Below are 25,718 nucleotides of genomic sequence, written 5' to 3'. Positions count from 1 at the left end.
GGCTCGGCTGCCGTCGCCATCGTCGCCCCCTCCCTCGCGCAGCGTTCCTGCAAGATCTCGCAGCTTCCCCCGCCCTGTGCCTGTCCCGGGCTGGGAGAGGCGCCAGACCCCGGGGCGAGGAGTCAATATTTGGAGGGTTTGGGCTGAGCGGAGCACCTTGGGCCCTGAGAGGCTGAGCCTGAGTCTTGCGAGTAATGACTGGCTTCCATGGTAATTCGTTCACCATCTGTCAAAATTCATTGTGTCAGGTGCTGAATAGGCACTGGAATACTGGCAAGAATTCTTCAAGCATTTTATAGGCCGGGGCAGACCACAGCAGGCAAATGAATATGGGATGTATTCTGAGGTGGTCAATACCCCGAGAGGGTGTTCTAGTACATGGAGTAGTTGGAGACCTCCAAAGAGGCGACATGCAAGCAGAGACCCAAATAGATTAAGGGAGTTAAGGATATCTGTACAAGGGAGCCCTTGACATAAAGACCCAGGGGCACAGGAGCTGCCTACCTCCTTAGAAGAACCACCAGGGAAGCTAGTGGGACTTGAACAAAGGGCCAGGTGGATGATGAGATTGAGGGGAGTGGGGGGGGTGCGGTTGGCATGGGATATGCTTGGGCAATTATAAATTATTCCTGGGTGAATTGGACTGCTGGGTTTGCCTTGGCAGTAACCAGTTAGGCTGCTCAGCCAGGAGCAGTAGACTAGGCCTCTCCCTTTGATGGGAGTATTAGGCTAACTGTGTGGTTGCCCAGTAACCACTCTTGGAGTGTTCTACTTGGAATGTTCAGGACTGAGAATGGAACCTGAGTCTCTGTGCTCTTCCATAGGCTGCTTTATAACGGCCTAGGCAAGGAAGTGGTGCCAGGCCTCCCTATTCTGGCTCCCAGGTCAGGAGCTTGGCAGGAACCCTAGTTTTTCAAGCAACTGTCCCTTAGCCCAGTGGTTCTCAACCAGGGTGATTCTGCCTCCCAAGGGATATTTAACAACACTTGGAGACATTTTTGGTTGTCATATGGGGAGGGAGTGCTATTGTCATCCAGTAGATAGAGGTCAAGATCTTACAATGCGTAAGATGCGCCCCCCTTCCTCCCCCCTGCCCTCACAGGAATTTTCTGTCTCAGAAATCAGTAGTGCCAGAGTTGGGCAACCTGCCCTAGCTTTCCTGTAGCTTTCCTGGTTCAGGAAGAAAGTCACTAGGGTTGTTACATCCCTGGAATTGAGATGTAATCCTTTTTTACCAAGTCTTACAGAGAACTGGAAGATAGTTCTGTGGTTTTTAGGAGCAAGACTGCTGAAGAAACCAGAAGATGAATGGTTGAGTGTTGTGGAGTAAGTTAATAATGGAGCATTTATATTTATAGACAAGAAAACTGAGTAGAAAGGTCATTAATGGTCAAGTCTGAATTTCAACTCCAGAACTTGTAGGCTGTAATTCTAGGTTTGAGTGAGCACTGAGGTAGCCAAGCTAATGAGGTAATGATTAGTTTTTACTTGATCTTGATCAACTAAAAACCACAGTAGCTTTGTAATGTGTAGTGTCTTTCCTTTTTAAGAAGCAGACTACTAAAGTCAGACATTTTAAGTTACATCTCAGATAGCTATTTTGCCTCTAAGGAGAACTTCTTGAGGCCTTGTAGCAAATGTTACCTTTATTATTATAGAAGGTGATTAAAATAATTTATCTTTCTGATAACTTGTTCAGCTTTTTTTTTTTAGGTGAGGCAACCCTTGGTTGACCTCACAGATTGTAAGGACCTTGTCAGCTTACAATCCCTTATTTTTAATTAATTTATTTATTTTTTATTTTTTACACCTACAGCACCTGGTCTTCCTAGGTGGTCTCCCATTCAAGTACTAACCAGGCCCGACCCTGCTTAGCTTCCAAGATCAGACAGATTCGGGCACATTCAGGGTAGCATGGCCATAGACTTGTCCAGCTTTTGAAACTAGTTTATGTGTATTTGAGAAAGAAGTCTCCATCTCTGGCACTGAGGGGAAAGATGAGAGCAATGGGAATAAGGGACAGAAAAATCCAGATTCAGGCCTTCAAACAAAGGTCTGAAATGTTTTTTATTGGAACATTTATTATCTCATAATTTGTGTTAGGAACACACAAGTAGTTTAGCTGGATTGTTCTGGCTTGGGATCTCATGAGATTACATTTTGTATATTAATCGGAACTGTAGTCATCTGAAGGCTTGACTGGGGCTGAAGGACCCACCTCCAAGGTGGCTCAAACTCACATGGCTGGTAGGTTGATACTGGCTGTTGATTCCTCACCATGTGGACCTCCCTACAGGCCTGCTAGCAGGTCCTCACAACATGGTGGCTAGTTTCCCCCAGAGTGAAAGAACAAAGTGGAAGCCTCGGAAGTCATACTCAGTTATTTCTGCAATATCTTATTGGTTACACTTCCTATCTCTATCAATTTGGGAGGAGACAACATAATGTCAGGAGACAAGAATCATTAGAGACCATCTTGGAGGCTGGTTACCACCAGATAGTGTCTATCCCCTTTCAGAAAAAGGAGAATAAAAATGTGAAGCTTTGTATATCTTTGTAAAAAGATGTGAGAGAGGCTGGCCAAGAGGGATGGTCTGTGATGCATTGTTATCATAAATCCATGGTTTGACCCTTAGTTTTATAGGACCAAAAATTTGCTTATTTTAGCTTTTTACCCAGAGCGGATTAGGCTGGTAAATCAAACCAAGAAGAGGACAATTTATGAACCCCACAATAAAGAATTTACTCATAATTGGAGGATAACTGGCTAAAGAAAGTCCTACCCTGGAGCTAGTATTGTAGAACAGAATATTAATGTGGGGAGAACAGAACTAGAGCAAAAATTGCTATTGAACTCTGAAGGTTGGATAGATTGTCTTTCTTTTTTCTCGGTAAGGAAGAACCAGAGTTCCCCTCCCCTGAATAGATACAGAGCTTTTGCTCTGCAGCTTTCATACTGTGTTCCAGTATGTACCTTGTCAGTATGTGATAGGTTCCACTTGCAGGTGCAGTGCTTATAAACTACATTACCTGAAGTCTGGGGAAGTCGGGCCATTTTGCTGGTGGCGCTATTGCTGAACAAACAGGTTTCTAGAAGCTGATTGAGCAAACAGTGTGAGAAAGCAGGAGGGTACTTTTTTATACTGTGAGGTTTCCCCGCAGGTAAACTACCTGAAGAATGCTTTCACTGTTTCTTGTGGACAGTTAATCATCAAGAATTTAGGCATCTCAGGAAGGTACTTGGTCCCTGGAAGGAACCATTTGAATGTACCCTCTTTAATTAGGGAAAGTGAATAGGGTTGGGTTTGGATACTTGTGGTTTTCTCCTTCCCTCCTACTTCTTATTACCCTCTGAAAAGTAAAGATGAAGTGTGGTCCACCTATCCTTGTTTGAAACCCTTGGAGCTAAGTACGTTTCGGAATTCTAGCTTGAGAGGAGATTCCACAGCACCTCCACTGGGATCTGGGCCAGCACCTGATAAATTAAATGCATTATTTCTGTGCCAAATGGGGTAAGAAAAGACCGTAATTGTGCTCACAGGTCAGTTTTGCCCCCACATGAGTATTACACCACATTTGAGGAGAGTGCTTGGTTTATAGACCTTTTTGGACTGTGGAATTGCAGGGTAAGGAATCTTGGCCCTGTCTCCTTTTTTGGCGGTGATGAGGACAAAATGAAATAATGCAGATAAAACTCTTAGCACCCCGTAGAGGAAACACTTGTTCAGTGTTGGCTGCTATTGTTGTCATCTTTGTTGCTATGGTCTTAAGAGATGAACTAGAGAGACTGTCGACAAATATGTGAATGCCCACACCCAGGGGAAGGCACTTGGTGTATGCTTTTGTTGAAAATAAGTTATTGGAGATGCTGGCTTTAATTTGTAGGTCGTGAGTTGGCTCTGTTGGGAATAGGCAAATATCATTTCTTAGGATATCTGTTATAATTTTAGTGCTATGGGTAAATCATTAAAAAAATTTATTTTTAATGTTTTAAAGATAGTGTTAGGTTTCATCATAGTCCATTACAGTTAGCATTTAAGAACAGTAGTTCCTGATAGAGGTTCAAGTCTTCCTTACTTGATAATAATTCATTTTAAGTTGAGAAATAGTTTGAGTTGAGAAAATAGGAAATAATATATAATATTTCATATAAACTTGCAAACCTGAGTAATTACATTTAAGAGGTAATACATACATTTTAATGTATGTAAACTAAAATGTAAACTAAAAAATACAAAGCAGTTTTGGTTACAGAGTTGGGATAAGAGAGAGAGTATTATTTGTCTTAAACATTATTCAAAACTAACCCTGTCCTTGTTTTAATTGGAGGCAACTCACCTCTAATATATTAGTGATTTGATATTAGTATTTTCCTCATTTAATTGAATGATAATTTGGGTACTCATTTATCAAAACATGGTACTGGTTTAAAGTATTTGAAAATTGTTATCCAGTTCTTCTGGTGTAGCAAATTAAACACAGCTTGCCTTTCCATTGGTTAATGTGTTCTGGAGGTGTAATTAAAGTGTTCAAAAGGTAGAGTTTGTGGTGGCTTTCCAGCGAGGTGAGGGCCTGCCAACCAGTCTACACTAAAAGATATTCTTAAGTCATCTGTCATGTAGTTGGTTTGAAGAAATTAACCACACTGTGCATATGTTTAGGCTTTGTCCAGGGATCTGAAACCACTTTGCAGTCGACGTACTCAGACACGAGTGCTCAGCCTACCTGTGATTATGGTAAGTGTGGGTCCCTGGGAACCAGAGAGTTGATGTTCTGCCTTCTAGTGACAGAGCAGTCTGGTGTCTTCTTGCCTTTGGACTTGCTGTCACCTTGTCTTGTTTTTCTAAATTCAAACGTGTATAAAATGGTGTGGTGGGCTGTTAGAATAGCTGGTGCTCCCCTTGGAGGCACTTTTGGGAGAGACGTCTGTGTTATTAAACAAGCTGGAGTTCTTGGGGCCAGAAACTGGTTCCTTTGACCCCTTAACATTTTGTTAGAAGTCTGTGACAGAGATCTGGCTTCAGAAAATCTGGAGGGACTGGGATGGAGAGTAGCCAATCAAAGTCCAGAGGATTGGTTTGAGCAGAAACCAAGCCATTAACTTAGCTCCAGGATAGTATATGGAACTGCTGTGCCAGAAAGGCTGCCTATCTAAACGTAGCAGACTTTTAGAGATGTCGGGCCATCTCAAGCCAGGCAGCTCCTCTCACGCAGGATTGAAGGAAAATCTGATTCATTTCTTAAGTGTGGACAGACACACTAAATCTAATTTAGAAGTAGCCACCCGATGAGGTCCATAGATATTCTGATAAAGCAGTTGTTCTGTGGTCTGTAACCCTAGGTGTCTGTTGAGAGCCCTCTTTGAAATTAATAAAGGTAATACCTTGGTTGCTGAGATGGGTAATTTGTTTTACTACCAAGGTCTGAGGAAAGACTAAGCCTACATGGTGACATTCCTCAGGAGTCACTGAGTAAATGGACATAAGTCCCTGAAGTATTAGCAACTAGTCTCTGCGAGAGAGGGAGACTTAAACTATTTTGAAAATGAATAAGGAGGTATCAGGTATTTGATAAATGAGGAGAAACTTGGTTTGCATGGCTTCCCTCTCCTGTGCTCCCCGCCTCAGCTCTTTTAATCAAATATAGTACCAAATTGCATGTCTTTTTTGAATTATTTTCCCTCTGGTTTACATATTCTTGGTACAAGCATTTTACCAGATGTGCCATTTGCAAATATTTTTTCCCAGATTCTGGCTTGTCAGTATCTTTTGAGAACACAAAAATCTTTCATTTTAATGAAGTCCAATTTATCAGTCTTTACTAGATTGTGATTTTAGAGCAGTGTCTAAGAAATTTATGCCTAACCCAAGATCAGAAAGATTTTCTTCTAAGTTTTCTTTTAGGTAATGCTTAATAGTTTTAAATTTTACATTTATTTTTTGATCCATTTTGAGTTAGTATTTCTACAAGGTGTGTAGTATAGATCAAGATTCTTTTTTACCTTTGTTGAAAATCAGTTCAACGTGTGGGTCTGTTGACTGGATTCTATCTCTGTTCCATTAATTTATTTGTCTGAATTTCCTACAGTACTACACTGTCTTGATTACTATATAGTAAGTCTTGAAATCAGTTAATGTGAATCCTCCAGGATTGTTTTTGTTTGTTTGTTTGTTTGTTTGTTTCAGAATTGACTTGGATTGTCCAGTTCCCTTTATTTTTGCGTATAAATTTTAGAATCAGTTTGTCTATTTCTATATAAGATCCTTCTGAGATGTTGAGTGGGATGGCTTTGAAGCCATAGATTAGTTTGAGAAAATTAATATCTTAACAATATTCAGCCTTCCATTCCATGATACTCCATATATTTAGAGCTTTGATTTCTTTCATTAGTGTTTTGTAGTTCCTAACACACACATCTTGCACATATTTTGTTACATTTACACATAAGGATTTATGTAGACAATCTGTTTTGAAAGATGAAGGACAGTTTTATTTTTCCTTCTGGCTTAAATTGCAAGAGCAACATAATAGCATTTTAATGACATTTTGAAAAACAGTCAACCAAGAGCCCACCATTTTAATATTTAATTTTCATCATCATCTTATCTTAAGTAGTTGAATAATTTATAGGTGGATAAAATTTTGTATCCTGCTTTATTTTGCTTACTGTTAGAGACATTTACTTGTGCTACAGAAAGCTTAATAGTTTTTTTGATGGCCACATGAGCTATTTCACTTAATATTTTTCTTTGCTCTATAGGTATTCCTTACTATGACCATCTCCTTATTTCTCGTTTCTTTTTTAAAATAATTTTGTCCTTAAAATTTTCCCTGTCAACAGTGGTCTCACTTTTTGGGGGATCGAAGTGAGTTTGGATGTTCTTTTGGAAGGGGCAGGTCTCAGGGGTCCCCAAAAGCCATAGTGTAGACAAAGGCTTCCACTTAAAGGGACCCAGCTGGGGAGCCCATCAGGGAGTCTGGATTGTTTTGAGCATAGCAAATATTACATATGGAATGATTATCGGAGCCTGTCCTAATGACCAGCGACCTGTCTTTCTGTTTGCAGAGTCAATGCCCTCTCCTGCCTCCTTGCCATTCTGGTGGGTCCTCAGCAGCTGAACCCCCGGGGACCATAGTCTAGCCTTACAAGCAGAGCCCTAGTAGGTCTGCCTTCGCCTCCCAGTCCTGTCTCCTTTTGAATAGTTAGTGTCCACTGTCTCTGGTGCAGACAGCCTTGTGCCCAGGCTCTTGTTAGCTGCCAGGGCTAAGTGTGCATTATTCTTTGTATGGCTCTGCCAGCCTCTCTTCACTCATTATGTGACTTCCCGCTCCTGGCTATCTATTGCTGCTCATTAGTTAGTGTTTCTCTCTTTTAACATGCAGTGTTCTGAGCCTGAGCTGTGCCCAGATCTGCTCTGTGTGCTCAGGATGATAGTCGTTGAATAAACGAATGAATGAGAAGCCTCTGCTTTGGTTTCCCCAGACAAAGAGGATTTTTGCTTTGTGAGCTCTCTTGTGCCTGCGTTCATTAAACATAACAGTCATCTAAAGTGTCATTCCCCACTCCCACCCCCCATTCATCTTCTCATTGTGTGCACCTTTGCTTCCCTGTGGTTAGATTCTGCTGTTCATTTCACTGTCTCGCTGAGCTTTGGTCCTGCGCTAGGATGAGCATGGCTCCTCTGCAGGACAGAGAACCAGGAGTAGGAGGTGACTGGGCTCTCACCAGAGACACGAGAAGGTGGTTGCCTGTTCTGGTGGACTCCCCTGGGGCAGAAGCATGTCTGCTTGACTCAGCGTTCTCATTTGGCTTTGAACTTTGTCAGTTCTCAGTGGCTTTATGTTCCTGAAGGAATGAATTTTTTTCATGTGCTACTTTAAACTCCAGAACATATTTAGTTTATAATCCAGGTTGGAGTTCTGTCTTGTCCTTCCTTCTGCTGGTGTGTTCCAGTACAGCATACTCGGAGAATTCAAGGGCTTGGTGGCCCTTCCTGTTAAGGCAGACATCTGAGGAACTAGGGTGGTCAGTTTCTCTGTTCAGATGGCCCTGTTGGACAAGTTGAGTGACATGGCTTTAGAGTGGATATAGGCTCTGCTGAGCTTCTTCAACATCAGAATCTGCGTATGGCACCAGAAACTGCTCTTCTTTTCCTCTTATTGGTGCTTAGTAGGGAGCAGGGGTAATCTCATTTTGGCTCCTTAAGGGAGAAGTATAGGAGCCAAATTCCTTAGCAGAGAGTGTTGTGAAGGGGAGGCTCCTTGAATAACAGATAGTCAGAGCCACAGAAGGTGGAACACCAAGGCAGCGAGTGGCATGGTTCATATTTGTGGTGTTCTCAAACTCCAGGTTTCTCAAGGGCAGGTTCAGTCTCTTGAAACAGTCAGATACTGGGAGTCATTGTCTTCATTTGTGCCTGAATTAAACGCTCGTTGTATTGTAAGCAGTTGTAGATGTAATTACCTTTTCACTTTTTATAGGATATGGAACTTGGAACTCTGGGACAAACAGAGGCAAGTATTATTCCCGTGATCGCTCCCCTCTCCCTTAAGATTGAGCTGGTATGTGCTTGACCTTTTGGGCGGGGTGGGTGCCTTTAGGCTCTGGGAGGGCTCCTTCTTGTGAGGCCTCGTAGGGAGAGCTAGGGCCCTTCCAGCTTCGGGTGTCTAGAGTCCCCAGCTTGTCTCTGTGACAGAAAACGGCCTTGTCTCTGTGTTTGTCTCTCTGTCTCTCTTCACCCTGCCCCCACCATCTCTATCTGTCTTTCTCATTGCAGGCTATGAGAACTATGGTTATGGCTATGGCTATGGCCAGGATAACACCACCAACTACGGGTACGGTATGGCCACTTCAAACTCTTGGGATATGCCTAGCTCTGACACAAATGCAAACCCTAATGCTGCGAATAGCGCCAGTGCCGATTCCGTTTTATCCAGAATTAACCAGCGCTTAGATATGGTGCCACACTTGGAGACAGACATGATACAAGGAAGCGTGTACAGCTCAGGTGGAGAAAGGTGAGTGGGCACTTGCCTAGAGGCTGAGGCTCTGTCAAAGGCACCTCCTGCCTGTTGCCTGCTGGCTTCTCCCTCTCTGAACTGAACCACCTTCCTGTCTGCTTCTTGCCTCCTGCTCTGTTGCTGGGGCTCCCAGAGACTGCTGGGGTCTAGTGCACTTCCCTTCTCTAGCATTTGTTCTCACTTTTTCCACTGCCTGGCAGCCAGCCTCTCCCACAGCTTATAGGGAGAAGAACACGACCAGGCTGGTTTCACTGTACCCTCAAAATGGCTCTTAGGAGCAGAGTGTTAAGTGGCCCTCCCCTATGGAGACGGCCATTTGGAGTTCGCGTGAGACTTTGCGTCCTGCATGCTGTCAGGGCAAGACATATTAGGTTGGGTGTGAATAGTGGGATGAGCCTTTGGGGCTGACCACAGTGGGCTGGGACAGATGTGGATGCTTCCTGGCCATTCTTCAGTGCCTGTTAGACATATGCCTGTTGCACCTCAGAAGTGCCCTGTGAACTGTCACCACCCTCTTTCTGCAGATGGGGAACTTAGACACAGGCAGGTCACACATCCTTGCCTGAAGGCTCCCAGGAGTAAGTGATGGAGCTGGACCTGGCACGCAGACCTGTCCTACTCCACAGCATCATATTGTGGGTGTTTGTCACTTTCTGAACTGGTGCTGGCCCAGGAGTTCTTGTACCCTAGTGAGAGGCTTCAGTGAGCAGGGCACACAGAATTTTAGCACAGGGTGAAGTAGAGCAGCCTAATGGCTCCAGCTGACAGATAGGGGAGAATAGAGAGTAAGAAGGGGCTTGGCTGGACACTGATAAGGTCAAGTGAGACCCCAGGGCTACTGAGAAGCAGAGGGTACCAAGGGGACTTGTTTGCATGAGCTCTGTAACAAGTAAAAAGTTTGGGGAGAACCCCCATGCATACCCGCTGTCCTTATGCCTGGCAGCCATGGTGCTTGGAGCTGAGGCTGCCAAAGGCTAGGAGGAGCTTGGCTCTTGTCTCAGTGGCCATATGGATTCTGTGCTGCTGCCTGTATACCATATTGCCACAGCCTGGAGTCAGGGAGCAGGGGTGAAGGATGGAGTGACAGCACTGGCCGCTTCCTGTGCCTGGGTCTGGGCCTGTGGGGCTGTGGGCTGCAGCCACAATTAGAACAGCTCTCTGTGGTGCCCTCTCTCCTCTTGCAGGAGGTTTGGCCTGCCTTCCCCATTGCTGTGTAGAGTTTGATGCCCCAACCTGGGCTCCAGGCTGGTGTGATTTTTCTAGTCCCTGGGCAAGCTCGCAGTGTTTTCCTGGGAAACACTCCCCATTTTGGGTGGTGAGGGGCATTGGAGGGTTTTGGAAGTTCCCCCAGCCATGAGGGATGAGACCAGCACAGGGTTTCTCTTGAGCATTATCAGCGCTTTGGGTGTTGTGATTACCACAGACATGTGCACATGTTTCCAAAGAGCTAAGGGCAATAGGGTGTCTCTGCTCCCGAGACCTACTTCACCCCAGTTGTCAGCCCTTCTTAGGGTCTCCAGGTTGGAAAGTGGCAACATGCAGGCTTGGGGATATCAGCTGAGGGGCCTTCCCTTCTTCTAGAACTCTGCTCCTAAGAGGCCTTTTATCTCACATGTCTGAACACTAAATTCCCTTAGCAGGGTGGGTGGGTGCTGGAGCAGGGCTTCCTGTCCTCAGGACAGGGAGTTTTGAGAGAAGGCAAGCGTAATGGTACCTGAGGCCCTCCCTGATGCTTGCCACCTGTCTCTGCAGATATGATTCCTACGAGGCCTGTGACTCAAGGGCCGTCTTGAGTGAGCGTGACCTTTACCGGTCGGGCTACGACTACAGCGAACTTGACCCTGAGATGGAAATGGCCTACGAGGGCCAGTATGATGCCTACCGTGACCAGTTCCGCATGCGTGGTGGCGACACCTTTGGCCCACGGGCTCAGGGCTGGGCCCGGGAGTCCCGGAGTGGCCGGCCAATGGCCTCAGGCTATGGGCGCATGTGGGAAGACCCCATGGGGGCCCGGGGCCAGTGCATGCCTGGTGCCTCTCGACTGCCCTCCCTCTTCTCCCAGAACATCATCCCCGAGTACGGCATGTTCCAGGGCATGCGTGGTGGGGGCGCCTTCCCAGGCAGCTCCCGCTTTGGCTTCGGATTTGGCAATGGCATGAAGCAGATGAGGCGGACCTGGAAGACCTGGACCACAGCCGACTTTCGGGTAAGTGGAGGAAGTTGTCCCTCCTGGGTCTTTATTGGACTGCAGAAGGCACCCAGAGCCACCTGCCCTGACCTGGCTCTCTCTTTCTGACTCAGACCAAGAAGAAGAAGAGAAAGCAGTGTGGTAGTCCTGATGAGCCAGACAGCAAAGCCTTCCGGACCGACTGCTCAGACAACAGTGACTCGGAGAACGGTGAGCTAGGTCACTTGCCACTGCCCCCGCCTCCTGCCCCCTGTCGCTCCTGGGCTAAGTGTCCCTCCTTTTACCTTCTAGATGAGGGCACTGAGGGAGAAGCTGCAGAGGGCACTGAAAGCGCAGATGCTGTGGAAAAGGGCTCCAGAGCGGTAAGTGGCCCTGCCCTTAGCGCTCTGTCTACAGGGATGCTGGTGAACAGTGGGCTATCATAGGAGCCACAGGCTGGTCTGTGGCTCTATATTCAATGTAGGGAGCTATGGTAGAGGGAGCAAGGCTGTGGGCAGGCTGCCTTGCCAGAGTCGGGATGAGTCCTCTGTGCAAGGGCTTTGGGAGGATGTGAGGTCCTTGTCACTTAGAGCCATTATAAATAACTACACACACTTTGACGTTAGATTTTTCAAATCGTGTCTTAGGAAGGGGAAGATGAAGAGGGAAAAGAGGAAGGGAAGGAAGATGGCAAAGAGGACACAGAAAAGGGTGAGTCTTCTGAGTGGCCTGGGTGCTGGGGCAGCTCTTCAGGTGCTCATAATGGGAGGGATCCAGCTTAGGGAAGGGTTGTGGCAGAAATGTGGCCAACTTGGGCCATCCCTTACAGGATCGAGTATGTGCTAGCAGGGGCTCCTCTTTCTATGCCCCCTTCTTGCTCTGCTCCCATTCTTCCCAGGCAGAGTCTATGGGTGGTATTGGCCCCTGCCTAGCACATTGATTTTGACTTAAGGTGGGGCCAGCAAGTAAGAGTGTTGGGAAATCCCAGATATACTCCTTGCCCTCAGTCCCTCAGTAACGTGCAGTCCGAGTCCTCAGGGACTGGTGTCTGAGCTGAGAACCTTGGTGCAGTTTTTATTGCTCTGGTTTGCATGTCCTCTCCCTTAGCACCTCTCCAGCCCCTGTGTTGGGAGTCCGTGTTCTCCCACCTGAGTGATGAGCGCCAGCAGGTATCTAACAGTAAATCCAGCCTCAGCCCACTGTCACCGCGGTGCCCAGCGAGGGGTGGGCAGGGCTGTGAGAGCTTTGGGATCTTTGCCCCTGAGGGCTGCACTTAGAACCCAGCAGCAACCTCCCTGCATCTCATCACCTGACCCCTCTGATTTTGTGCCAGTATTCCCACCGAGACAGCCTCTCTTTGCCTTCCAGCCTCCCCACGGCCCACTCTGCAGAACGTGGGTGTCCTGAAGAGTGATGGCATGAGCGCACGTCTTCTCCTCTTAAGGGCCTAGGCCAAAACTGCTCCCTGTCCACCCCAGGGTACCCACCTGCTCGTGGCCAGAGGTCTTGCTTAAACAGCTGCTCTCAGAATAGACCTATTAGAGCAGATGATGGGCAATCCAACCAGAGGCCACAGGGCCTGCCCTGACCTGACGGAGCCAAGCCGGTGATTGTGCCCCTCTGTTCCCACAGGGTCCCTGAGTGCCCAGGATGAGAGTAGCCAGAGTAAGCGCAAATTACAGGCAGGCAAGAAGAGCCAGGACAAGCAGAAAAAGCGGCAGCGAGACCGCATGGTGGAAAGGTAACTAGCTTCCTTCCACCCCTTTGCCTCTGCCTCGCAATGAGGCTGCCGCCAGGAGAGCAGGGCCATAGCTCTGCTGCCTCACCGCCCTCTGGCCTCCTTTGGGAGCCGCCACCTGCTCAGCCGTGCATGGACCCTGCTTCCCGCCAGGCCCAGCTCCCAAGGCCTGACTCGTCCCCTGTCCCTCTGCGGCCACCTGGCGACCACTGGCGTCTTTGGCCTGAGACCCAACACTGCTCAGCACCATTGCCCAGAAGCTCCGGCGCTCGGTCACTTGGCACACGAGCTCCAAGGTGCACTGGGGGCCTGATGCCCCTGCGGGAGGGGGCCGGCTCATCAGAGACTCGAGGTTCAAGGCGCCTGTGCCACCCCAGCTAGCTGCCAAGAGGTCGCCACCATACCCAGGAGAGATGGCAGCACCTGTGGGCTGTGGCAGCCTTGGGCCTGCCCTCTGCCCTGCCCGCCGGCCCTGTCAGGCCGGGCCTATCTGTGGCTGAGCCCTTCACGCCCCTTGGTCGGGTCTGTCTGCCCTCAGGGCTCCCGCACTGGCGCTTGCCTCCTCCTCCTCCGCCTCAGACTCTTGCTCTTGCTGGACCTTCCTCAGCCTCGCCGGCGCCCGGCCCCTGGGCTCTCCAGACAAAGCTGACCCCGTGGCCCAGATAAGGACGTCCGGCAGAGGTAGGGACCCGCCCCGAGGCCTCGGTGGCGGCTGGCCTTCTCCGCCCCTTGCCACGGCGGCCTGCTCCGGCCCAGGCCCCAGACCCCGGGCTTCTGCTGTGGACACCAGGCCCAGACAGAGCACCTCGCTCAGGTGACTCCAGGCTGCCCTCTGGCAGGCCAGGCGGGCGCCCTCCTTCCAGCTCAGACTGGTCTCTTCTCGGAAGAGGAAGATGAGGCAGCAGGTGCCCAGGCCTGCTTGCCTCCCATCCCTCCCAACACCACCCCCGAGCAGAGGATGGGCTGGGCCTTTCAGTCCCCCAGGCCCCAGAAGGAAGATGCAGCACCTTTTCGGGCCCTGCCTCGGGACTGCGTACTCCACTCTGCACATCAGGGCCATCTGGCTCACGCCAGGGCATCCTTCCTTCCGGTCCCCAGCTGGGCCAAGTGCACAAGCTCCTGCCCAACCTTGGTAGAGAGGCCCTCCGGCAACCTTCCAGCGACTCCTTGCCTGTTGCAGCAGCTGCTGCCTCAGGCTTCAGCCTCCTGCCTGTGGGAAGGAAGAACTCCTTCCCTGTCCCCTATGTTGCAGTAACTGCAGCCTACAGACTTTCTGTCCCTTTCTACTCCCAATCCCACTGGTCCCAGCTTGTGCCCCTGCTGGGACCACACTTCAGAGGCCCGTGAGCAAGGTCTGTTTCAGGCCTTGCAGCTGGGTTGGGTGAGGCAGCAGCACTATTCTGTGGGACCATCAAGGCCTCAGCCCCTCGTTTCCCTCCTGTGGCAGGATCCAATTTGTGTGTTCTCTCTGCAAATACCGGACCTTCTACGAAGATGAGATGGCCAGCCACCTTGATAGCAAGTTCCACAAAGAGCACTTTAAGTATGTAGGCACTAAGCTCCCCAAGCAGACGGCTGACTTTCTACAGGTGAGCCTTAAGTGGCACAGCTGCTCCTCACTTTTCAGCCCCTCAGGATATAGAGCAGCCCACAGGAACCTTGGTCTGTCTTCCATGTTTCTGGCAGGAATACGTTACCAACAAGACCAAGAAGACAGAGGAGCTCCGAAAAACTGTGGAGGATCTTGATGGTCTGATCCAGCAGATCTACAGAGACCAGGATCTAACACAAGGTGAGGAGATTTCATCTTACTCCTACCTGGCAAGGCCTCAGCCTGTTCTCTCTGGTCATGGTACCCTTTTTCCTTTAGGGAGGGTCAGTGAGAACATCCTTAGGCTCACATGGAAGTGGCAGGGTGAAGTGGGGAGCTAGTCTGGTGTTTTTTCCCAAATTCCTGGGTCTGTCTTAGGCACCTGGGACCGGTGGTGACCCTCTCTTTCCTCTACAGAAATTGCCATGGAGCATTTTGTGAAGAAGGTGGAGGCCGCCCACTGCGCAGCCTGTGACCTCTTCATTCCCATGCAGTTTGGGATCATCCAGAAGCACCTCAAGACCATGGATCACAACCGGAACCGCAGGGTGAGTGGCCACTGGTGCCCTTCCACCATCTCGTGGGTAGGTCCTGGGGTTATAATCTCTGCATGCTGGTGAGGGACTGCAGGGAATATAGGGGACAGGCACATATAGACATTTTCTGCCCAGTGCAGTCAGCGCAGCTACAGAGAGAGGGGCAGAGAAGGGGGCTCTACTCGGGAGAAGGTAGTATCAGAGCTGGACCTTAAGGATCAGTAGGCTGTGGGATATGGGGACCTCCATGTGCATATAGGCCAATGGCTAGATTAGCTTCAGAAACCAAAGAAGTGTATATAGTACACATGTTGATGGAGGCAGGGTTGGGCTTGATTCACTAGGGCTGAGCTGAGGGGTCTGGGCTTGCTTCTCTAGGCAGCAAAGTTTGTAAATAGAGGATGAACAGGATTAGAATTGGTGTTGAACTAGAGATTTTGGGCACCTGGTGTGGGAGGAAGGTGGGGGGCCAATGAGGGGCTGCTGCAGTGTCGAGACAGGTGTGCCTCCACCTTTGGAAGGAAGAGAAGGGCAGAATAGAAGAACTGTTTAAGGAAGTGAACAGGAGGTTGGCTTGAAGGAGTGACCAGGAGTTGGGGATATATCAGATTTCTGGCTTGAGTACCTAGTGGATAGTGGTGTTAAGAGGGGGAGGACAGGGTATAGCACAGGAAAAGGAACAAGTTTGGCAAGAAACTGAACAAATTCTGTCTTATTTTCCAGTGTATCCTCGGTGCCTAGCACAGGAGCTAGAGTAGGTAGTTTTTGGTTGAATGGGTGATGTGCCGGGTCGGAGGTGGCTGTTAGAGATCAGGTAGGGTGGAGGGGCTGGTGCAGTAGAGAGAAAGCTAAGAGGAACAGGTCTGGGCTAGAGAGTGGCTTGGCTGCCATCACCCTGGGGGAGGCTGAAAGGATTTATGAGCAGGTGGTAGCAGCCAAGGGGAAATAGCATTAATCATCCTTTTCCTATGCCCATCGAATTCATCTCTAGTTTTTCTCATGCAGTAATCCTCAACAGTGGGATTCCTTTTCCTATGCCCATCGAATTCATCCTTTTCCTATGCCCATCGAATTCATCTCTAGGTTTTCTCATGCAGTAATCCTCAACAGTGGGATGGGGTTTAGGGGTCTGGCTTGGGTGGTTGAAGAGATTCAGGATTGGAGATTGACTGCGAAAGCTGGAAGATAAAGAAAATGTCCATTGGCTTTGGCAACAGAGAAGCTGTAAGGATTCTGCCAAGGCCTGATTCTTAGGCTGGGAGCTATAAAAGGTAGGGAGAAAGAGAGCAGATTTCAGAAGGTGGACATTAACTTTTGGGAAATCCAAGTGAAGTGAGTGATAGCTAGCAAAGTATAAACTCAAAATTGACTATAAAAGTTTAAAAAGAAAAAAAAGAAAAACAACCATAACAATTAGTAACCATAAAGGGGTTTGGAAGGGTGATGAAAGATATTTAAGAAGGCACCAGAAGTAGTTGGTTTATAGAGATAATTTAAATATAATTTAATTACTCTGTATTTTAAAATTTGACTCTAGAAATGAATGGAAAGCTTCTAATTATTATTATTTTGTTAACAGCTTTATTGAAATATTCATATACCATGCAAGCCACCCCTTTAAGGTATACAGTTTAGTAGTTTTTAATGTATTCACAGTTGTGCAGCCATTACCACAATTAATAGTAGCTAATTTTTATCACCTCAAAAAAGAGACCCCATACCCTTTAGCCATCACTCCCTAACCACCAGTGCTCCCCTAGCCTTAGGCAGTCAATAATATCTGTCTCTTTATTGGCTTATTCTGGACATTTCATATCATTGGAATCACTTAACATGTGGTCTTCTGTGATTGGCTTCTTCCACTTAGCCATAATGTTTTCATTGTAGCATGTATCTGAACTTCATTCCTTTGTTATGTGGCTTAAAAATAATCTCTCGTGTGGATAACACACATTTGGTTTATCTGTTCATCAGTTTGAGCATTTGAGTTGTTTATACCTTTTGACCACAGCTACCTGGGTTTATTTCTGGACTCTCAATTCTACACTATTGTTCTATATATTTATCCCTATGCCAGTACCACACAAGCTTTGTAGTTAGATTTGGAATCAGAAAGTGTGAATCCTCCAACTTTGTTTCTCTTTTTCAAGATTGTTTTGGCTATTCTATGATCCTTGAGTTTCCATGAGTTTTAGAATCATCTTGTCAGTTTCTACAAAGAAGCCAACTTGGTATTCTGATAGGATAGTTTAATTTTTAGATCAAGTTGGGGATTTTTGCCATCCCAACAGTATTGTCTTCCAATATATGAATAAGGGTGTCTTTCTCTGTATTTAGGTCTTTAATTTCTTTCAACAACATATTGTAGTTTTCAGGGTATAGGTTTTATACTTTTTTTTGTTAAATTTATTCCTAAGTATTCTGTTGTTTTTGATACTATTGTAAATGGAGTTGTGTTCTTTAATTCCATTTTTTGGGTTCTTCGCATGTGTGTAAAAATACAATTGATTGTTTTTCTTGAGTTTGTATTCTGTAACCTTACTGAACTTGTTTTAGTTCTAATAGCTTTTTTAGTGGATTCCTCAGGATCTTCTATGTACAAGATTAGTCATCTGCAAAAAGAGATAGTTTACTTCCTTTCTCATCTAGATGCCTTTTCTTTTTCTCGACTAATTAATTGTCCTGGCTAGAACATCCAGCACAGTATCGAAGGGAAGTGAGAGCAGACATCCTTATCTTGTTTCTGGTTTTGGCGGGGAGGGAGGAGCACCAGTCTTTCACCATTAGTATGTTAGCTGTGGATTTTTCATAGGTGCCCTTTATCTGGTTGATGAATTCCTATTTTGCTGGGTGTTTTTATCCTGGAAGGGTATTGGATTTTGTCAAATGTTTTTTCTGCATCTGTTGAGATGATCGTGTGGCTTTGTTTTTTAATCTATTGGTGTGGTATATATTACATTAATTGATCTTAGGTATTAAACCACCCTTGCATCCCTGGCATAAATCCTGCTTGGTCATAATACGTAATTCATTTTATATGTTGTTGCATTGGACTTGCTAGTATTTTGTTAAGAATTTTTGCATGTGTTCATAAGAGATCATTGGCTTGTGGTTTTTGTTGATGTCTTTGGTTCTCGTAGCAAGGTAATACTGGCCTCAATGAATACAGAAGTTTTATTACCTCCTTTTCTGTTTTTTGGAAGAATTTGTGAAGAATTGGTATTAATTCTTTAAGAATTTGGTAGAACTTGCCTGTGAAGGCATCTGGACCTGGGCTTTTCTTTGTGGGCACTTTTTTAAAAAAATAACTAATTCAATTTCTTTGCTTGCTATTGGTCTATTTAGATTATTTCTTCTTGAATCAGTTTCTGTAGTTTTTGTCTTTCTAGAAATGTGTCCATTTCATCTAAGTTACCTAATTTATTACATATATTTATTTATGGTATTCCTTTCTAACCTTTTTTATTTCTGTAAAATCAGTACTCCCTCTTTCATTTCTGATTCTAGTAATTTGAGTCTTTTTTTTCTCGGTCAATCTTGCTAAAGGTTTGTTAATTTTTACATTGAGCTTTAGAAAGAAGATGCTTTTGGTTTCATTCTTTTTCTATTTCCCTCTTTTCTCTTCTCTACTTCATTAATTTACACTCTAATCTTTATTATTTCCTTCCTTCTAGTTGTCTTTAGGTTTAGTTTACTCTTTTTTCTAGTTTCTCTAGGTGGAAAGTTAGGTCATTGGTTTGTAGTCTTTAACGTTAGGCATTTATAGCTATAAAGTTTTCTCTGAATACAGCTTTCACTGCATCCCATAATTTTTGGTACGTCATGTCTTCATTTGTATTCATCTTAAGTTATTTTCTAATTTCTCTTTGATTTCTTCTTAGATGCATTGGTTATTTAAGGTGTCATTTAATTTCCACACATTTGTGAATGTCCTTAATTCCTTTTGGTTACTGATTTTTAATTTTATTCTATATGGTCAGAAACATACATTACATCATTTCAGTCCTTTTTGATTTACTGAAGCTTGTTCTGTGGCCTAGCATATTGTCTGTACTGGAGAATGTACTTGTGCACTTGAGAGAAATGTATATTCTGCTGTTGTTGAGTGTTCTGTAGATACGTTATGCCAATTAGATTTTATAGTGTTCAGGCCTTTTATTTCCTTGTTGATCTTCTGCCAAGTTGCTCTATACATTAATGAAAGTGGGATATTGAAATCTCCAACAATTATTGTTGAATTGTGTTTCTCTCTTCATTTCTGTCAATTTTTATTTTACATATTTTGGTGCTGTTAGGTGCAGCTATAATTTTGTCCTCCTGATGGGGTGGCCTTTTTATCATTATCAAATGTCCCTTTCTATCTTAGTAACATTTTTTGTTTTATATGCTATTTTGTCTGATATTAGTATACCCAGTTCGGCTTTTTTATGGTTAATGTTTGTATATCTGTTCCCATTCTTTTACTTTCCATCTTTGAATCTATTGAATCTGTGGTGTCTCTCTAATGGACAACATATAGTTTGATCTTGTTTTTTTATACAGTTTGACAATCTGTACATTTTGATTAGATTGTTAATCCGTTCACATTTAATGTTATTGATAACTGGATTTTTATATGTTGCTCTTCTAATCCCACTTAAATGCTTTCTTTTGTATTAAATATTTTTTAGTGTAATATTTTAATTTCTTTAATAATTTTTTTGTACTACGTCTTTGGGCATTACTTTCTTATTCTCTAGGCCAAGCATCCCCAACCCTCAGGCCACAGACCAGTACCAGTCCATGGCCTATTAGGAACTGGGCCGCACAGCAGGAGGTAAGCGGCAGGAGAGAAAGTGAAATTTCATCTATATTTGCACCTGCTCCCCAGCACTAGCATCACCACCTCAGCTCCACCTCAGATCATAAGGCATTAGATTTTCATAGGAGCACTGGTCCCTGGTGCCAAAAAGGTTGGGGACCACTGCTCTAGGCCTTACCTTATCCATGTTAACTTTTCAAAATCTGTTTCAGATATAACAACTTAATTTCATTGAGATTAAGTTACTCCTCTGTAGCTCTTTACATAGTTTCTTGTTGTGATACAAAACATTACATCGATATATGTTACAAATTCAGTAATATAATGCAGTATAATTATTACTTTATAGTTTTTTCTTTTAAGGAAGCTGATAGAAACAAGGAGAGTGATTACATATTTCTAGCTTTTATATTAGCCTTATTTTTTCTTCTGAATCTCTTCACTTGGATTCTTCCTGGGGATTTGAATTATCATCTGTAGTTATTTTCTTATTAGCCCAATACAGCTTTACTCAGCCCTCCAACTTTGCCCTGTTATTGGCAAATTTATTACATTTCTATATGTTATAGGTCAAACAGTACAGTTATGTATATTGTTTTATGGAACTGCTTTTTAAGTCAGTTGAGAAGACAGGAAAAGAAATATGCATTTATCGTGTCTTTTATAATTACGTAATTACCTTTTTTGTTCTTTCATATGGATTCACATTATTTACTGTCTGGGATCACTTGCTTTCAGCTTGAAGAACTTCCTTTGGTATTTTTTGTACCGTCTCGTAGGTCAAGGGTGGAAGTGGAGGGGGGAATTAAAGGGGGGAAAGTGATTTATTTTTCTCTTGTTGCTTTTAAGATTTTATTCTTGTCTTTGCAAAAACAAATGTGTGAAAGTGCCTTTGCTTTCAGCATTTTTATTATGTGTAGATTACTTTATCATCAAGGAATAAAAGTGCTAAGTAAAATACTAGTAATTAATCTAGTAGTGATTCAGATGTGTGATTTGTGTTTATTTGGTGTGATTTGTGTTTATTTGGAGTTTGAGTTTCTTAGATGTGTAGTTTAGTTTTTCATCAGATTTGTGAAGTTTTTAGCCATTATTTCTTCAGATATTTTTTCTATTCCTTTCTTTCCCTTTTCTTTTGGTGCTTCATGATGCAGTTAGTTCACGTAGTGGTGTCCAAGGTTGTCAGAGTGACTATTCATTTTTCTTCATTCTATTTTCTGTTTTTCATCAGATTAGTATGATCTCTATCCATCTATTAATTCGCTAATTCTTTCCTCTGCCAGTTCAAATCTGTTGAGCTTCTATTGAATTTTTCATTTCTGTTATTGTATTTTTCAGGTCCAAGATTTGTATCTTTTTTTCAGTTTCTTTTTATTGATATCTCTATTCAAAGAGTCAGTGTCATCATGCGTGTTCCCTCTTCCCACCCCGTCTTCTTCTTTTATTTGCTTGTCTATTTTTTTAGTGGCTAGTCGAATTATTTTAGCGAAATCTCTTCTTTTTCATCCCCACAGTGTGAAGCCTCTGAGATTGTGCCTTGGAGTAGTAACCCACGGGCGAGTACATAGCTATCCTGGGATAACAGTGGTTTTGATAGGGCTGTCTTTCTTTTTCCCAGACTACACTCAGCTATTAAACTCCACAAATTGTTGGCTGATGCCTAGAGGCATTAAATTGCTCCCTAATCTGATCTAATTAAATTTGGGCTTCTTTAAAGGGATTTTTTAAGGGCGTTGTTTGATGAGATTTATTCTGAACCCAGGGAGGTTCTTCTTAGCTGTCTGTTTTACTGGTTCTTTCTGGTAACCTAGAGAGCCAATGTTTAAGTTCATATTGTTATCATATCTACCTATCCCTTTTAAATTGCCTTTCTATACACATTCCACTGTTTTGAGAGAGCCCTTAAACTTCTCCACATTTTTGCAAATAAAGTAAGTTCCTTTAGGAAGAGATTTGAGAGCTCATTGCTTTAAGGCTTTCCTTTCTCCCTGGGTAAAATCTTTGAGCCCTGGCTTTGAAGCTGGGGGTGATGACAATGGAAGGCTTCTCTCTAAGTGACTCTGCTGCTTTAGAAGAGACGGTGAGAAGGCAGCTGTAACCTCTAGTCTTCTTGGTTTGGTTTGCCTCTCCCCACATGGGACCTCTGCTTTATAGCATATTTAACATATTTTCAGTATGCTATGCCAAAGGTCAAGCCTGTGTTCCATGAGTGGGGCTTGGATAGAAGACGCAGCCCCCACCTCTCAGAGGAATTTCCCCGGAGCTTAGCCTCAGCAGCAGGTAGCTACATATTGACATCCTGTCCCTCCTGGGAAAATATAGCCCTCAACTGTGGTGAGCTGGGTAGAGACAGCGGAGGTCTCTGTTTTTGGTGGCACCATCTATAGTGGAGTTTACATCACACTGAGTGGCAAAGCAGGGAAGCTGCAGATAATGTTTCAACCACCAACTCACTTTCTTCTGAGTTTTAGCAGCTTTTCCTCACTAAATATTTCATTTGTTGTATGTTCTTACGACCATTTCCAGAGACTTCAAACGGTCGGGGTTTTTTTGCTTTGTTTTATTTTTTTCGTTTTCTTTAGTTTCACTAGGGAGCAGGTCCACAGAGCTGCTCAGGCTGCCATGCTGAAAGTTTATCCTCAAATTCATTTTTAGGAAGCCTTTTAACCTTAATGGGAAAAATCTAATCAGGATAATACCATGATGAAGCTGTGGATTCATTTATTATTAAAGAATGAAAGTGTTCAGTAAAATATTACTAATTATCAATACAGTAGTGATTTAAATATAGGATATACTATAACTAAGTAAAGTTTGTTTCTGGAATGCAAGGATGGTTCAGGAAGAAATAAGCAACATTAGTATAAAATACTGGAAATTAAAACTTCATATGCAAGTAATATGGTTATATTCTTAGAAAGGCTGAATGATTCCAGCAAAATGTTCTTAGAATTCATAAATTTAGGTAAGGGGGGTTGGAATTCAGGGTAACGTAGAAAAAGTACTAGTTTTTCTCCACTCTTGTAATAAAGTTAGAAACATAAATGGGGAAGCAGAGAATCTATTCACAGTAACTACAAAATGTATGAAATAGCTATGAATGTAGATCTTAAACTTCAAAGACATGAAACAAGACCTCAGTGAATGTAGGAACACACCATGTTCTTAGATGGGAGCTTTAATAGCAAAACAAAACAAAAACTAGTTCTCCCATTAATGTAGACTACAATTCCAGTCATTCTGGGGAAGGGAATGGCTTAAATTAAAGTTTTATTCATAAAGGTAAATCTAACAGTAGCCAAGGAAATTTTGCAAAAAGCAGTAATGATTTCAGGGCCTTGCTTTAGGAGATATAACTTAAAACAAAGCCATTGCCATGAAGAACAAAAAAGTGATATCGGCATAGTAATAAAACTATAACCAGAGTAGAGTCTAGTGAAAGATCCCAGTGTGTTTTGGAATTTAGTATTTGTCAAAGTCAATAAAGGTCTGTTATCTGAAACCCTGGGGCCAGATGTTTTTGAATTTCAGAACAATTAATTTTGGATTTCAGAACAGCTACATGGTACGATCACTCATTTACCTAGCAGGATCTGGGAAAGTATCTTCTTGAACTATAAGTAATTCTTCAAATGACTTGTACAGGTGGGATAAATAAGGATGGCACAAAAACATAATGTCAGCTTGTTTTTTGCCATCAAATGAGTTTTAGAGGGAAAACTCTTCTTTTTGCATATCAGTTTTGTAGGTAAGGGGTGTGACCTCGTATCAATTCAATGCTGGAAACTGGTTTATCTTATACATTTTTTGAAAGGAAAGGTGGCTCCTACTTCATACCATATATTTAAAGTCCAGAAATCTTAAATGTAAAAAAAATAAAATTTAGATTGTTTACCTTGTTGTTAAAGGAAGCCTTCCTGAGCAAGCAGGGAAACCCAGAGGCCATGGAAAGGATGACTGCATAGAGATATTGGGCAGGTGGCCCAGTGTGCATATCAGAGCACTTGGATTTGCTGGTGGACAGGGACATGCCATGGGACGCACAAAAATACCCCACAGTGATAACATCTGATGCTGATGGAGAGGCAGGGGACAAGTACATTGTTTTAATATAGGTAGAGGGAAGCATCATGGCTTACAGCTTTTCTCCAGAGTACTTAGGCACTCTCCCTTTGGAGAACCTGTTTGGTAGAATTAAAAATGCCAGCATATAAGTATTTTAGTTCATTCCGATGGTATTTGATAATTACAGTGAAAATCTGGAAACAATGTAAATGTGCCTCAATTAGGGGACATTGTGGTGTGTCCATATGTGCTCATCCAAGGAGAATATGTTGGCAAGTGAAAAAGAGTTGGGGAGGAACTGGTCTGTAGTAGTATCCTAACTGTGCATCTTTAACTTGTTTCCTTTGGAGTATGCATGAAGCCTATTAATATTTTCCCCAAGTGATAGAGGAAATGTGTAAAGAAAAAAGGGTGAAGGCAAGGAAGGGGAGTAGAAAGAGCAAGTGAGGCGGCTTTCTGAATGATGATGTAAAGATAAAGAGGTGGCTGGAGTTGAGTAGGGGTCCTGGAGGTGTCCCCCCCACAACAAAAATGGCTTTATTGTTTCCTTTCTGCTTATGGCTTTATACATGCATTACCTTTGTAATGATGAAACTTTAGATTTGCCTGTGTTCTCACCACAGAGGAAATCACCTAGCATTCTGGTATAAGTCCTCCCAGACAAAAGCCTCTGGCAGCTATTCAGATGGTCTATCACACATCTTTATTATCGTGCCAGCAGAGAGATGAGCCTTATTTTAAGGACTGCATAGTGTTCTTTTAATGTGTGATCTGTTTAACCACTCTTCTATTGAACTGTTTAGATACTTTAGTTTTTCACTAGTGGAACCACTGTGCATGCACATTTCCAAGTCTTTAAGGTAGGGTAGATTCAAGGAATTACCTGGACAAATTTTTACTTTTGATACATTCTATCAAACTGCTTTCCAGAAAATATAATAGTTGAGCTTCTTACTAGAGTGGAGTAGAAGTGCCTTTTTCAAATCTTGCCATTTGGGTGTACTTCTTCATCCTGGAATGCCTATGGATTAAAAGGATGCGTATCACTTAAATAAACTGATGTTCCTATTCCTGCTTTTATATTTTCCCTGTTGATTAAGAGTTCTGTGCATATTAGGGCAGCTGGCTCCTTGTTACGGTTTGCACATTTGGCTTTTAGTAGGTTTTTAAATCTATTCGCTTGTTGCTTATAATTTTTGTACAAGTAAATCAGATTTCTTCAATACAGCTGTAAAGACAGGCCTTCAGTCAGTTAGCATACAGTAAGTGTGGTGTGGCAGGATGGAGCATTAGAGCAATGATAAAATCCGGTTTTGGCTCCATGCTTGTAAGTTGGCCTCACGCTTGTACCCAAAGTACATTACCACCTTACAGACCTACACAATCTAGTTGGAGTCGAGGCGGAGGTGTGCCTATCTGGTGGGGTGGGAGGCCTTTCAGTGCCCAGAGCATCCTCTCCAGCCCCGCCTACCCTGCCCTGCCCGCAGCTCATGATGGAGCAGTCCAAGAAGTCCTCGCTCATGGTGGCCCGCAGCATCCTCAACAACAAACTCATCAGCAAGAAGCTGGAACGCTACCTGAAGGTGAGGCGCTGGCGTCTGGCGCCGGCTCCAGCTGTGTCTTGGTCCCCCAGCCTTGGTCTCTGGCCCCGGGGATCCTCCCTCCCTTCAGCATCCTTGCTCCTCTGCAGGGCGAGAACCCTTTCACCGACAGCCCTGAGGAAGAAAAGGAACAGGAGGAAGCCGAGGGCGGCGCCCAAGATGAGGGAACACTGGTTGAAGTGGCAGAGGGCGTGGAGA

The 25,718-nt window shown here is 44.2% G+C and overlaps 1 protein-coding gene and 1 pseudogene across 2 annotated transcripts in view; one reads left to right on the top strand and one right to left on the bottom strand.

Moving 5' to 3' along the window:
- Positions 1-25,718, top strand: part of AKAP8L (A-kinase anchoring protein 8 like) — a 26,558-nt gene that overhangs the window by 513 nt on the left and 327 nt on the right. The window contains exons 2-15 of one of the 2 annotated variants that reach the window (XR_003043521.1): positions 4,662-4,736; positions 8,482-8,514; positions 8,778-9,018; positions 10,774-11,227; positions 11,323-11,419; positions 11,501-11,571; positions 11,836-11,899; positions 12,821-12,929; positions 14,374-14,515; positions 14,613-14,718; positions 14,935-15,065; positions 19,793-19,869; positions 25,407-25,502; positions 25,610-25,663. Coding sequence is in view for 1 of the 2 variants with exons in the window: in XM_006923389.3 (XP_006923451.1) it covers positions 4,662-4,736; positions 8,482-8,514; positions 8,778-9,018; positions 10,774-11,227; positions 11,323-11,419; positions 11,501-11,571; positions 11,836-11,899; positions 12,821-12,929; positions 14,374-14,515; positions 14,613-14,718; positions 14,935-15,065; positions 25,407-25,502; positions 25,610-25,711 (1,721 nt within the window). In the remaining variant the exon portion in view is untranslated. Of the gene's footprint in view, positions 1-4,661; positions 4,737-8,481; positions 8,515-8,777; positions 9,019-10,773; positions 11,228-11,322; positions 11,420-11,500; positions 11,572-11,835; positions 11,900-12,820; positions 12,930-14,373; positions 14,516-14,612; positions 14,719-14,934; positions 15,066-19,792; positions 19,870-25,406; positions 25,503-25,609; positions 25,712-25,718 lie in introns of those variants that run through there. The other variant, XM_006923389.3, reaches the window with a different exon arrangement.
- Positions 1,808-1,926, bottom strand: LOC112472121 (annotated as a pseudogene).

The sequence above is a fragment of the Pteropus alecto genome, unplaced genomic scaffold (assembly GCF_000325575.1).
Source record: "Pteropus alecto unplaced genomic scaffold, ASM32557v1 scaffold1279, whole genome shotgun sequence".
Classification (NCBI taxonomy): Eukaryota; Metazoa; Chordata; class Mammalia; order Chiroptera; family Pteropodidae; genus Pteropus; species Pteropus alecto.
Note: the sequence above shows the minus strand (reverse complement) of the source record. Positions and strands in the feature narration are given on the sequence as shown.